General features: G+C 45.1%; 1 protein-coding gene across 1 annotated transcript; it reads left to right on the top strand.

Annotated features, from left to right (window-relative positions):
* The first annotated feature begins 2,181 nt into the window (after positions 1-2,181).
* LOC139055706 (monocarboxylate transporter 12-like) lies at positions 2,182-14,305 on the top strand. Its single transcript, XM_070533241.1, has 4 exons — positions 2,182-2,257; positions 8,019-8,162; positions 11,486-12,274; positions 14,053-14,305. The coding sequence occupies exons 1-4, from the start codon at positions 2,182-2,184 to the stop codon at positions 14,259-14,261; spliced, it is 1,218 nt and encodes a 405-aa protein (XP_070389342.1). The 3' UTR covers positions 14,262-14,305.
* Positions 14,306-14,648: the final 343 nt, after the last annotated feature.

The following is a 14,648-nucleotide window of genomic DNA, read 5'->3' as shown; positions in this document are numbered from 1 at the left end:
CGACACGAACAACATCGTTCTGCTCTTCTTCAGTCACAGCGGGTTGCCTACACCATGCGGCATTACTAGATCTGAAAAAAAAAAGCAGGAAACAGCACAATATTGGTCGATCAAATAAGAATACAACAGCAAGGAGTATTGAATTTGTAAGGGAAATTTTGAATACTCGCACACCCGTTATCTATACTGTTAGGCTGGCTACAATGATTATGAGCATGTGTGGCGAGAGTGTAGGCACGCCGATGACAAATGAGGGATGATGAAAAGCGGTATAGAGAAGAGTAGCGGGGTGAAGCACACCACCGCAGCCGAAAACAAAAAGGTCTCCAAAGGAGCCACCACCGAAGCGACAGTGGCAGGAGCTACGCCTTCAGTGAAAGCCTAAATCATGCCGGCCACGCCATTCTCTAGGGAAAAGTACGACAGGAATTGTAGGATAGCCCTGGTCACTACAAATAAAACACTCTTTAATCACCAATGAAGAAAGGCTTTTTTCATATAGCGATCACTGATGAGTCGTCATTGGCGTTATTTCATTGCGTTTCAGGCGTGCCATACTCTAAAATGAGGAAACTATTATTCGCGAGGAATAGTTCTTTTGCAAAAAAATATCGACAGGGAAATGTAATATTGTTGAAAGCGCTGGCTAGTGCCAGTGAGTGGCCGACTGACAACGACTGACCGACCATTTTGACTATTGCACTTATATTCTTAAATAGGCAGCATAAAAAGTCGCCCCATCACGAAGTCAACCTTTCTTGTATGTTACGGGAACTGCGGCGCTATAGCGTAAAACTATTCCAAACATTTCTATTCCAATTCTGCAATCAGCCTTCCGCGATTGGTCAAAAAATGTTTGGGCCAGCCCCACTTCAACTGTAGGTCACGCGACGTCACGAAAACCGCGTTAGCTCCCCATCTGATATGACGTGTACACATTGATTATGCATGATTTTGACCGAACAAAAGAAAAATAGCTATTTCTGATTCGACGCCTTTTCGGCACTAGCCCTCGGCTATAGGTCAAAAGTTTTCAGGCAGCACCCACTTCACCTGCCTGTCACGAGACGTCACAAAACTGCAAAAACTCACCGCGTCAGAGTGACGTGTACGCGTCAAAGATGCATTAATATGCCGAACAAAACTGAATTTTCTTCTGAATAGCCGCTGGCTGCCGCGTTCGAAAGGAATAAAAGATGGCTGCTGCCTATCGCTGATGCACTAGCTACTCGCACCTGTCGGAGAGCATGGGTTTATTTGCGTATACTGAAAGATTTTGCGTAGCCGTGTAACGTTTTCGAGCACTTTCGGAACGTTTACGAACGGGTTCTGGCAAGTCTTATTTGGTGAGGATCCGTTTTAGTGTCATTCTTAAGCTTCCGTTGCATGCCGCCGCGATTGTCGACCAGCCACCTCCAGCTAAGTAAGAGAAAGCGGACCAATCGCAGACGCCGGCACCACCCTCTTCATCCAGTTATCGATATTCAGTGCAGTGGCTCGGCCCCATCGACTTCCTCTCCACTTCAGCGTGCTCCTCGTCTCTTATCAGCCAATTTGATAAGACAAGCCGCTCAGTGTAGGCAATGTTATTCGTTTTTCAAGCAAACAAAAGTAACCTCATATGAACGAGGAGAGCGTTTCATTGGTCTGCTTAGACAACCCTACGGATGACCGACCGACGCTTGCGTCAGCGGTTACGCAAGTTTGATGTCAGAAAATTGGAATAGAAACATATTGGAATAGTTTTACGTTATAGGGCCCCTGGTCACCGTTGTCTTTGAATACATTACATTTTTGTTTGTGCTTGTTTTGGGGCCAGACCAGGAATTTTTATTTTTACTTCTGTAGCGTCATTGGAGCTTTCTCACTTCCCCTATACATAACGCCTCTCCTTCGTTGAGCAGATACTGTGACTGCGGTTTCAACAAGACAAACACCTAAATGGATGACAACAACTTGAGCTAGCCTACCCAATGGCGCTCGGTCTGCTTCAATGTTTTCTTTTACTAAAAATATCAGCCATAAAACTTTCTAACAGAAGGTTTTCATTAAAGCACATGCCTGCAAGTGTCTCTAAAAAGTATGTTTTACATTACTCTCCTCATTGCAGGCGCCTGCGCGCTATCATCTTTCTTCGCCCTGGCAGGGTGGCGTTCAGCGGGATTCCTATTCGTTGCCATAATGGAGACCTTCCAGGTGAACAGAACTGAAGGCTCGTGGCCGATAGTGCTAATGACCGCGCTAGGTTACCTCACAGGTGAGAATACAAACGTCTTCGCTGCTGCGTTATCATGAGCCAATTCAGGAACACGGCGGAGGAGTAAAGAGCACTAGTGTAGCTGGGTAAATTGCGGGCAAGTAAAAGTGCGGTTAGTTCAATGAAAATAAATTACAAATTACAGCAGCGCCATCCCATTGAGAAGGGCTGACATAAGGTGTGACGGCCGGTTATAGGACATTTTACATCACTTATTTGGTCTTGCACTTCCCGTTTTCAACCATGCTGAATTTTCTTGTGCAATTGACCTGCAGTCCCATAGGCTAGCTCCCTTGTGGTTTGTGATTTTAATGTTAAGCATTATGAGTGGAAGGCCGTTTAAAGAGAGCTAGCATCTCCACTGATAGGATTGGTTTTCATTGCTGAAACTATGGAAAAAGAAGTAAAGCCAGGTCCACGCAGTAACAGCTGTAAAAACAGCGAAGCTGGTGGTCGTTTTCTTAAGCTTGAACTCGTGTTTAACGCAATCTTCATGAAAGTATTTTGTCTTGTTATCCTCCTTTTGCTAGATTCTAGCTTCGGTTCCCGATTGCGCACGCTCTTCAGTTGCGTGAGGTTGTGATCAAACCACAGTCCATCACACACGTTGCAAGCTGCGCCCGCAGTCGCGGTCGGGGAATTTTCACATGAACCATCCATCGGCACCCTCCGTGGGAGGAATCTAACATGGAGGGTACTAACCGACTCCCAAACAGCATGCCGAAACTACATGTTAGGCAGAATAGGTCACAGAGCGCTCCGCATACTCCACTCTGAAGATCACCACACACAAAACCTAGAAAAAGAACAACCAATTAGACACACGATAGTGTGGACGCGGAAGGCAACCCTGAGGTCGACAGGGTAGCTCGAGGATACACTACATACCGAGCACCCTCCGCCAATGACCTCGAGGAAACCGAGCCGGTCCCCAGAGAATACTCGGCTATCCTAAACCACTATAAGGGCAGCAGGAAGCGGTACCCCCGCCGCATAGCTCTCTCACTAGAGAGGACTCCGTAGCTTAGATGCTGCTACAGACGGGTGCATATCCGAACTTAAACACACTCAGTAAAATACAACGCACAGAGTACACTGACAAATGCCCATGATGCCAGGAAACACTCACGCTCTACCATATAACGTGGACCTGCCGGAAAACAAATGCGGCACCAATAATACCAAACCCGAGCGTGGAGCAATGGGAAGGAATACCCTCCAGCGACCGTCAGGACGTCCAACTAGGGCTGATCTGACGGGCCCAGCTGGCAGCGGCATCCAGCGGAGCCCTGGACTAGGGGCAGACAGCCATTTCTAAGAAGATGGAAGACACCATCTGACTCCGCGAAATTCATCAAATATTTCTAGAGCTCAATAAACGCTTTTGCTCCGCCTCCTCCTCCTCTGCGTCGACGTCCCTGTTCAGCCTCCTGCTCTCGAAGGTGGGGGTTAACTTGCCTCTGCTGGCACTTGGCTTGGATTGCCTTCTCTTGAAAGTTACGGTTGGCTTCTTTCCGCAGGCGCTTCCCGTTGTCGATCCTCGGCGGTAGCGGCTTTCCTCCGCTGGCGCTTTGCTTGCGCTTCTCGTTCTCGAAGCTCAGGATTTGCGCGACGTCGGTGCTGCCTCGAGCGAGCTCCCGCTGCCGCTCGCGCCGAACGAAATACATAAGGCGAAAGGGGGCGCGCTGGCGACACACCTATGGCTATACCTCTCCTATGGCCTATCCCCATAGTGGGTTTGTGCGATTAATTTACGCCCCTGCGTGACACCTGACGCCGGATGGTGAAGATTCGACTTGGAACAATTCCGCTGTGAAAAAAAAGCATAGTCAACGTGGTAAGGAAGAGGCCAGTAGTTGTGCGCAGAAATGAAGGAATGGGGAAGGGAAAGGAAGTGTACCAAACGATGCCGAGAAAGCGCAACTGTGGCAGCAAGGACCAAATGAATGCATTAACAATTACTCTCCCAAAAGCAAGAACCTGCAAATCAAGTACGTGTGAAATTTACTAAGCATGACAGAATAATAGCTGCAATTCTGTTCAGGACGAATCCATAGATGACAACAACGCATACACCTCCTGTGTTCCGGCCACCAAAAAAGGGCACACAACATTTAGAACACCGTCTAGGAAATTAACAACAATGATTTGGTTGATTACTTCAAATATACTGGAAGCTGTGGCTTCACAAGGAGCTTCGCTATGTTCAAGTCATGCTATGGTGTCTGCTTTGTACGCAATCGGAAGTCGCAATGACAAATAATAGAAGAAAACGGTTCTACCAAGACGAGATCGTTTTATGTGGGTCAAATGAAACTGGAAGTCTGAATGACATTTAAAAATTCAGGCGTAGCAGAAGGTACCAGAATAGCCTTCAATATAGCCCGAAAATCACTGTTACGAAGAGGAAATCTGTGACGTGAGAATCACGAAGACGACTAAGAATAATAGCTAGTAGGCGCGATGTTTCAGATTCTGCAAGGTTTGCGCACCTGAGAGTCTCAAAGTTGTCGTACAACGCTGATGCAGTGTGGGCGCACAGGATTCTGTGAAGCTGTGGTCGCTCCCGCGTTAAAAGGCGACGCTGCTGTGCCGCCTTCGAAAGGTTTGCGTTTCCCCCGGCTGACTAGAAGGGCATGTTAGTGATGCCTACTGGCACGAAGCACAGGTGCGGGTGGCTGGATGAGATCGCTGAGACACTGTCTGCTCTGTCCCCTCGCCATGGTCTTTTTCCTACTCGAAGAGGATGGAGGAATGCAATTGCGGGCGGCGTGATGGAAACGATAGTGTTGTCAGCACAACAAAGAGGCTGGAGACTGACTGCCACACGGATGTCGGGCTGGTTTAGTGGTGCGTCACGCAGCTGCATGGAGAGAGGCCGTGGGAGCAAGACGGTGGACTTCCTCGCGTAAATGAGTGACGATGTTGGCAGAAGGTTGGGTGCCGACAAGTGAGGTGGAACGAGACGTGACTTCCGTGACATTGTAATGGCTTTGTCATAGAAGGTGTCGGAGTTAGCACTTTTATGTTTTGGCTACTTAATAAGAGACGAGTGTATTAGCAAGGAACGACTACGGCTGATATTGTTGGCAGTAGTAAATGGTAGAGATAGCTGGGATAGACAAATGAGGAAAGTTGCGACTTCATTTCTCGCGCTGGGTAGACACTTTATGGACGATGTCGGTTACTAGGTTCTGTACATACATACATACATACATACATACATGCATGCATGGATGCATACATACATACATACATACATACATACACACATACATACATGCATGCATGCATACATACATACATACATACATACATACATACATACATACATACATACATACATACATACATACATACATACATACATACATACATACATACATACATACATACATACAGCTCGAAATTCGAACATCTGTTAGGTTCTGCCAGAACGAGACAGAACCTAAGAGATGTTCAAATTTCGCGCTGTATGTAAATAGGTGGCAAACGTCATTCTCGAAAAGAAGCGAGCAAGTGATCATCAACATCAAAGAAATTATATATACAAAAAATAATCTACACTGGCTTACGGGTTGCGTGGAAAACCGCGTCAGCGTGCTCATACGTCTCGTGCAAAGTCTTCCTTTGCGTCAGTTAGCAAGACTAAAGACATGCTCACGAACCTACAGTTTCGGGTTCGCGTTTTCACGTTGAATAATTTTTCTCCTAGTTTACTTCACTGGCGCTCGCAAGCGAAATGGTGAAACAGTAGTTTCAATATGTAGCTTCCTTCTGGACATTTTTGCACGCAGCCACTGGTTCACTTGACACGGCAGACTGATAGGGCGATATCGACAGTTCAGTCTGTCATTTAGGTAGCACCTCATATGCTTTGCGCATCAACTGCCGCATGACATTCCAACCCTGCGAATAGCGCTATTACTAAGAACTATTCACTTCTCACTCTAGAATATTTGTTCTGATGTATTTTGTGTATGCATTCATATGACCAAAAATAACAGTTTGTAGTATGTGCTTCGTGTGTCCTTCATGTTTTCCTTCATTTCATCGTACGTTAGGTGCGTTTAATTAAAATCAGACATCCACCCGTTCATAGCAATTGCTACAAAGGAAACCCATACGGGTTCCTCGAAAGAAAAGCTTCAAAGCTGAAGAAAAATTTGTCCTGGCCCGGGACTCGAACCCGGGACCACCGCCTTTCCGGGGCAAACACTCTACCATCTGAGCGAACCAGGCGGCTAGCACATAGCAGGGCGAAGTTGAATTTGTCGGCAACACGAAGCAAAGGCAAGAGCTTGACGTAGGAGTTCTTCGTCATTAATTACTTCTCTTCAGCTTGCGGGTTTCCGCAGAACTCCTACGTCATACGTATAGAGTGTTTGCGTAGAAAAAAGAATTCATGATGGGAAGAGTGATAAAAAACGAATAATTCAAATTAAATTGTGTGGTTTTAAATGCCGAAACGAGGACAAGATTATGAGGCATGGCGTACTGCAACTCTCCGGATGAAATTTGACCTCCTGGGGTTCTTTAATGGTCACCGAATGTACGGTACAATGGCATTTCTGCATTTTACCCAAATCGAAACGCGGCCTTACCGACCGGAACTTCATCAGGCGCCACAGGCTTAGCACAAGGCCAAAACCCCATAGCCACCACGGTGGATCTTAGGAAAGATTCAAACGCAGTGATTTTGATGGTGCAGTGGATGCCTGTCTTGCGCGAGGGTGCCCCACTTCGCATTATCAGCGACGCTATATATAAATTAGACGAAACTTGCCCTGGCGAACCCAGCTGCCCGTGTCAGAATGTATGCTCCAGGCCCAGGCGCCTTCTGTTCGACCACTAATAAACATTTCATCAACGTCTTCAATTGACAGAAGATTAGCTGACAGGACAGCTGACACAGAATTAGCCTGCAGTACTACCAGCCTGCTTGCGAGACCGCAGCAACAGGTCTGAGATATGGAGCACAATAGCACAACGTAATTCGTATATCACTTTAAATCAACCCTTTAATCAGAAAGAGGGTGTGCAAGCGAGCACTAATGTCAACTTTCCTATATATGCTGAACATTGAATGTGCGGCATACTATTTCCTTTAGTATATGTCGAAGCACGACAACGTAATGAGAAAACAATAATGCACAACATTTATTCCGCGTTTTCTTTTAAACTGTAGTTGATAGATAAGTTCAATAGGATGTGTGGAGAAATGCAGATAATGCGGATGCTCCGTCACGATTACCTTTAATAGGTTTGAATTGTTACTGTTTTCGTAAGCTCAAATTAGTCTTCAGCTTTCGTTTGCAACCCCACAATTTGAATGGCTGCTCACTGCTGATTTTATGAACTGTAACCAAATTCTTCAGTTCATAAACAGTTTTCGCATTTTAGACACATTGTTAAACCCAGTCTTTCACGTATATTTGACACGTATTTTGGAGGCAGATGGGATGCAGTGCTAGCCTTGATGAAGGTGTGATTGCGTTCCAATATTCTATGTTTATTGGTTTGATAAAGTATGGATGACTTGGCACAAGAAGATGATGTGACTTCTGCTTGTCACAAAAAAAAGCGATATCTGACCTAATCGCACGACTCTAGTGTTTAGCGGCATGCATGACTGTATTTGAGGTAAAACTTATTTAGAAGCAATTAAACGCGCACAAGGTGCGGCTGCTAATAAATCAGCATGTACAAATGAATATTGAAAAGTGAGAACCTTGTGCGTGTATCTCATTTGTTGTTTCAGGCTTCATTACGGGACCACTGGCGCACAGATTCAACGCTCGTCCAGTGATTATTGCGGGAACAGCGATTTCAAGTGCTGGTGTAATGCTGAGCTTTTTTGCCACAAGTATTGAGCTTATGACGTTCACACTCGGTGTAGTACACGGTAAGGCACATTTATCTGCACCTAATTGTTGCACGTATTAATTACTGCGCCCTCCGAAAGCTGTGCAGCGATTATCTTTTCTACTACTCTCAGCCCCACGGCAATGGGTCAAAGAATACTTCCCTGGTGAACGTTTAGCCGTGGTGGGCACATTTACATATGTATGGCAGCTACATGCGTGCATGAATGAATAGTAAATATGCCTTGCAAAACCGAATGAAAATAGATCTTTGCAAAATGGAGCTTTGAGCAGAAAAACGCCTATCTTAGACATTCTGTGCGCCTTAGTATCACTTTGCCATTTGTTTTGTGTTTACAAATTCACAGTGTACAATTCGTGATGAGGAAGGCGAGGTAAACGCTGCAGATTAAGCAGTTTGACCGGCCTCACTTTCCTCATTACTTGGCAGTAATTATGGCCTAATATGATAATATCAGTAACACGGACACAGCAGTTCAGTTAATATATATTTGTGGAGTTGCAAAGATATTCTATGTACTCGTATCCGTAGGTAGTAGGTGTCCTTGGGACAATACAAACATCAATTACAGCTCGTGCACAGACAAAGGGACCGAAAGAACGGCGAGGACGGGCGCTGAGTTCCAATTGATCTTTATTTTGAACAGCAAGCATATTTACCAAGACAAGATAAATATCTTTACGAAAACACTAGAATTATCATTGAAGCAGCAGCGATCGCTGAAGGTCACTCGGTTAGTAAGTTAGTTAATTGCATTACCAGGTGGAGAACTTGCTTTTCTCAGATCGCACATGCGTGCTCGTTCATCTTAGGGAGGCGGTCACGGTACTTCTGAATTTTGAATTCGTACTCATGCAGGCTTCTTGCTTTGGAGCGGGTGCTTTTGTCTTCGTGTCTTGGTATATATGCTTGTTATTGGAAATAAAAAAAAATCAATTGGAAGTCAGCGCTTGCCTTCGTCGTACTTTTGGTCCCTTTGTATAAGTACGAGCTGTTAGTGATGTTTACAACGGAGTAGCAACTAGCCTGTACACAAACCCTGCTTGGGACAATGTAAGTTTCCAGTGTGTCGTATGAAGCCAATGGGTATATGTTTCCCTCAATTTGTGATGCTTTTAAGGACAGAACACCTTGTGTTGATTTCCGCCTTAAGAGTAGGTAAAGGTTGGTAGTTGTAAAGTACTTTTGCCTTTAAAACGTCATAACTGAGGAACAAATTAGTGGTGAAAACATTGTAAGCTAAACTAGCAACAGCTCGAAAAGTGTTTTAAGGCGAAGCTTTCTATGCCTCCTTCTTTCACTTTCCTGTTGGTGCTGCTCCTCTCTTTCGGGATATTTCACAAAAGGTCGGCACGCCTATCCTTATTATGCATACTTGTGATCATTCCTGCATTGTCACGTTGTCATGGTAGTTCTGTCGCCGTCATTCTGCCGTAGCGATTTCATTGTCACCAACCTACTCTCATCATGTCTTTGTCTGATGCCGGCATCGTCATTGCGCCATCGTAATTCTATCTATGTAATTTTACTGTCGTCATGCCATCTTTGGCACGCCGTCCTCGTCATTTCATTTCCCTCATGGCGTTGTAATTATTCTTTCCCTGTTATATTGTAATCCTTCGACTTTTTTCACCCTGTCAACGTCAGTGCTGTGCCATATCCTCGTCAATGTGCCGCCATCTTCGAGCCGTCGTCATACTACCTTCATTTCGTTGTCATCAGTTCGAAGTCGTCACTTTATTGTCGTCATGGAGTTGTCGTCGCAGAGTTGCTGTCATGTCGTCCTGGTCGTTCCATCTTATTATGAGTAGCTATTGCCTGATGCACATACACTGCTGGGTTTTATTTAGAATATCCAGTGGAGCCTTACAGCGTCTCTTCCGTAACACTTTCGTGTGATTGATGTTTTCCGGAACATAAGCTCCTGAAATAAAATACGAAGTGTTTTAGCCACAGGAGACACCTCTATTTCAATCCGCTTTTCCCCTTCCCTAGCGCAAGGTAGCCTATTCAGCTGAACCTGGTTAACCTCCCTGCCTTTCCTTTATGACCCCTTCCCTCTCTTTATCTCTGTATCTCTCAATTAGCTTGTTGTATAGCTTCAGGTTTGTAAAATGTCTGCATAAATGAGATTTTGGCCAAACACAACGGCTATTGTTTTTGAGCATGACCACAAAAGAATTCAGAAGAAACCATGGAGACAATTATCTGAGATTAGAAAGTGCAACGTCTATAATTTTTTCCACTCTAGTAACACTCAGAAACAAACTTGTGGCATCTGCACAAAAAGCAGTAAGATGAAAATTCATCAAACCTAGCATCTTTTACATAAACATTGCAAAGCACTTCCCTCAGGTTTTTCACGTCGTCAAATTTTCTTCACAAACTTATCTTCAAGTATCGAAGAGAAAGATTCAGTGTCGATTCCATTTCCTAAGCGAATGTTGCTAAATATGTAGGGCATAAGACATTTGATTCCGTGTAAATGTTCACCACAAACTCGTAAGCACGTCTTTATCGCTTTCTACAGCGCAAAAATTGCAGATGATTTGGAATGGCTGAAGTGTGATTTCTTGATGCAAAGGGTGGCGCAATAGTGAAGCGTGTATGTATTCATCCTTTTACCGCCAGGTGCATTTCATCCGCTAACAGCATAATGTTATCCCTCAGCGCAAGATGCGTCAACATTTTGAACTTACACGAATGTTAGCATTAATTCTGCCTGTTGTGTCTGTCCTCATCGAACCTTGTGTAATCAGACTGCATGTGCCACACGAATTGTGGAGTAGTTCCTTGAATGCACGCGGGCACCAGCGATTATGCTGGAACCTTCGGTGAGGCATGCATAACAGTTGACGTGCTTGACCCACAGATCAGATTTTTCACGATCGCCGAATATATTAGCTGCTATCGTTGTGCTTTGAATAACATTTTCTTTAGGGGCACAAGTTCGCCAAATAAAGAGTTTCATCATTCACAGTTTTGCTATTGTGTTCTTGGCCGCCACTACAACGTGACAATAGTGTGACCCACTGTTATACCGCCCATAGCCTCAAGTAATCAGCACACAACAATGGCCGACCCCACCTTATAGCTCTGTGATGCCACATTTAACTGATCGTAAATGATTTCGAACACCATTATAATGACGGTAATATGTACGGGAACATGTGATTCCATAAGTCATCTTCCGGCTGTCCTAAACAGTATATTTTTTTTCTGGCACATAGTAAACGCGAACCGTAACATGGCTATAGTTAAGCTTAATTGCGGGATTTTGGTGTTCAATTCTGTATTAGGTCAACTGAAAATTTTCTTTGTACACAATTTACGTGCTTGCAGCCATAGGCACGGGCATGGTGTTCATAGTGGCCCCTACCATCATCAGCGAGCACTTCGTCAAGAACGAGGGCCTGGCGATGGGCCTCAACTTCGCCGGTGGCACCGCGGGCCTCTTCGTGTTCCCCAAGCTGCTCCAGTACCTCACCGCCGCCTATGGCCTACGTGGCGCTCTTCTCATCTTTGGTGCGGTCACCATGAACGGGCTTGCTTTTAGCCAATTCACACGCGCTCCAGATCGGCGGAAAGCTGCTCCCGAGGACGATCAAGTAGCCGCCCAGTGTCCTTCGAAACTCGCCGGTGATGAAAGGACGAACAAGCTGCGTCACGGATTCGCAGTGCTCAAAAGCCCCGTGTTTTACCTGATAATTTACAGCTTCAACGCTTACTGCATGTGCTATGAGTGCTACATGTCGCTTTTCGTCGACTTCGCCTCTGATCGAGGAGTAGCGGTCTCGACTGCAGTGACCGTGATGGCGGTGGCAGGCGTTTCGGAGGTTCTTGGAAGATTGACGCTTCCGACCGCCGTCGACCGTGCTTTAATGACAAAGAAGACGGCTCTCATTATCACATTGTGTGCGCAGGCGGTGACGTTTCTTCTGTTGCCTTTCTTACGCATCCACGGACTCATCTTCGCCGTGGCCATGGGCATCACCTTCAACATCGGCACTGTCATGGTGCTTTTTCCGGTAATCGTGGCGTCTTACTTCGGACGCGAAAACTTGTCAGTATCCTTCGGCATCGTTGTGGCATCGGCCGGGCTGCTATCATTTCTGAAGCCATCCTTGATAGGTACGGTTTATGTGTGTACTTTCGCTAAGAAATTTCGGTCAAATCACCACTTTCTCCTCACTGGCTTTAGGAATTAGCTAACGAATACCTCTGCCTCAGTGGCTCATTTGGGAGTTTAATTATATGAATAAAATCATATGCATCTATCAGGCATTGTGGGAACTGGTTTAAGCGTAGTTTGCCGTGGTGTTTGCGAGGAACGCTGTTCTTATTTAGCGACTGTTTGAAAATAGAACTCGAGGATGTTGGACACGTGTTCTCTGCGTAATGGCTTGTTCAATGTTAATGTGTGGCGCTTAAGAATTGCAGGCACTGGCGTAGAAACAAGAGGCTATCGCACACATTATACACAGAGCTGTACTCGCCATCTGCAATGTGTTTCCAAAAGTGCTTGTTCACCCTCGAAAAGACGTGGTCCTGTTTCGAGACTGTCTCATAACTTAATATCGCGCCTCTCGGCTTCGTCTTTAGCAGACGATCAACCTACAGTGCGGGGAGACGCTCGTTCAAAGTCAACTATCGAACACGTAATTAGCTTTTAGACTGACAGTTAGTGCGATGCCCCTGCTTCGCCTACACGCCATGAAAGCAACAGCACCGAAAAAGTGCAGCAAGAGTCAGTTAAAGTTCTCTGGCGTCGCGCTCTGCCTCTTCCAGGTGTCGCGCTTTTCCTCTTCTATGTGCACATGGCTCGCTTAGCACTATGATATGATATGAAACGCCAGTTGCTGCTAGAGGTCACACAAAGCTCGTTATTATGTGCTGTGCAAGACCAGAGAAAGACAGGTCCACATAAAGTAGGAGGAATGAGCCATTTAGTTATTCGGTTTAGACAACGTCATAGGGTCACTGAAACAAAAGCCTAAACCTCGCAATGTGCTCACTTGCATGAATACGTGGCTTTGTCTAAACATTATGAATGAGCCAAAGCGACCACGTCGCACCTTTGGGTGGTCCCTAAGGCCTTGGTTTGTGCGACCGTCTGGGCCTTTTGCTGTCAGTGCTGAAAAACACACTTGCGTTGCCAAATATATGAACAAAAAAGCGACAGAAGTGGAATAATAATTATGTCCACATGTACTGTTCAGGCACAGTAAAACAGATATTCAATGAATGAATGAAGATGTATGCACATACTGTTATATCGACGACATCCTTGGGCTACAATTTTTTATCGTACACAGTGAAGGTCGTCTTACTGTCCTGTGACACCTTGGAGCTTTCAGAAATTGACTTGCACCGAGAGGCCTTTCACGGCCACCTCGAAAGCTTTGTAAACGTTCCTCAACTGAAGGGAAGTCTTCATACCCTCGTCATATCTCGCTCGACTTGTGAATTGCATCATTATTTCATTGCGTACAGTCGCCGGTTCCATTCGATGGAAATAGCGTTGCGTATTTGTTATCATACGTTTTATTTCAATCTAATGCCGTGTCGAGCTCCTCACGCCATGGATATTTCATACGTTTTGCTATTAACTAAGCGGTAACAACCTGATTGGAGACTACGCATGCTTGTGACAGTGACGTGCTGGTTGTGTATTGCACATCATATGAAAATGAACCGATATCCTTTCTTTGTTCTTACTATATAGTTGTATCGTTACCGAGTGATATATCAATAATCGTAAAACGCTTTTATCATTTCCTTTATTGTATCTCGTTGTCATCTTTAAAGATGTGTGTTTTGTCTAGGACTTCTGGACAGAAAGCTCAGTGCCGTACATGTGATTTTACTGTGCTTAAGAACACTATAATAAATAATATTTGTTTTCGCAGGCCACTTCAGGGACAAAGTAGGAGCCTATGACTGGCTCTTCGTCATCTGTGGAGCTCTCAACGCTGTTGCAGCCACTGTTTGGATTGCTGTTCTTGCATGGGAAAGGAATATGAGAAAGAAGGACGTAGCCCGCAATGAAAACTCACCTGCCGGCACCATTATCGGTGGAAAACTTAGCGACCCACTTAAACTCAGAACTCCGATGTGATTTAAAAAGTGGTACTGTGTTTACAAATGAATCACAATTTCGCATTTAAGCGTTGAAGTTATTCATAGCTTTATGTGTGAACTACAACTACGAAACATGTAACGGTAATTAATCTGACCTCGATGCCATTTCTTACGTTTTGGAGATTGATGAGGCTTTGTGCTGGTGACCATCTGCGAATGACCTGGTGTCTCACTAAAACAGCCAAATCTGGGTATGAAGCAGCCATGGGGTTTCTTCAGAAGGTTGTATATTATTGCTCTAGAAAAGAAAGTGTTGCGTTTTGCCACCACTTCTACTGTACAAAGACTCGAATTTTCTGCAGAGCGCAGTTCGTCGTGCAAAAAAAAGAAGAAATCAAGCAATAAATGTTTTATAAGCCTAGCA

This window comes from Dermacentor albipictus, chromosome 2 (genome assembly GCF_038994185.2).
Source record: "Dermacentor albipictus isolate Rhodes 1998 colony chromosome 2, USDA_Dalb.pri_finalv2, whole genome shotgun sequence".
Taxonomy (NCBI): Eukaryota; Metazoa; Arthropoda; class Arachnida; order Ixodida; family Ixodidae; genus Dermacentor; species Dermacentor albipictus.
Note: the sequence above shows the minus strand (reverse complement) of the source record. Positions and strands in the feature narration are given on the sequence as shown.

What these genes read in the sequence shown, in the direction of transcription:
- LOC139055706 (XM_070533241.1), top strand. Translation starts at nt 2,182, where the DNA reads ATGGAGACCTTCCAGGTGAACAGAACTGAAGGCTCGTGGCCGATAGTG. An exon ending in CGCGCTAGGTTACCTCACAG is followed by an intron (nt 2,258 to 8,018) that starts GTGAGAATACAA and finishes TTGTTGTTTCAG; the next exon opens with GCTTCATTACGGGACCACTG. An exon ending in CACACTCGGTGTAGTACACG is followed by an intron (nt 8,163 to 11,485) that starts GTAAGGCACATT and finishes ACGTGCTTGCAG; the next exon opens with CCATAGGCACGGGCATGGTG.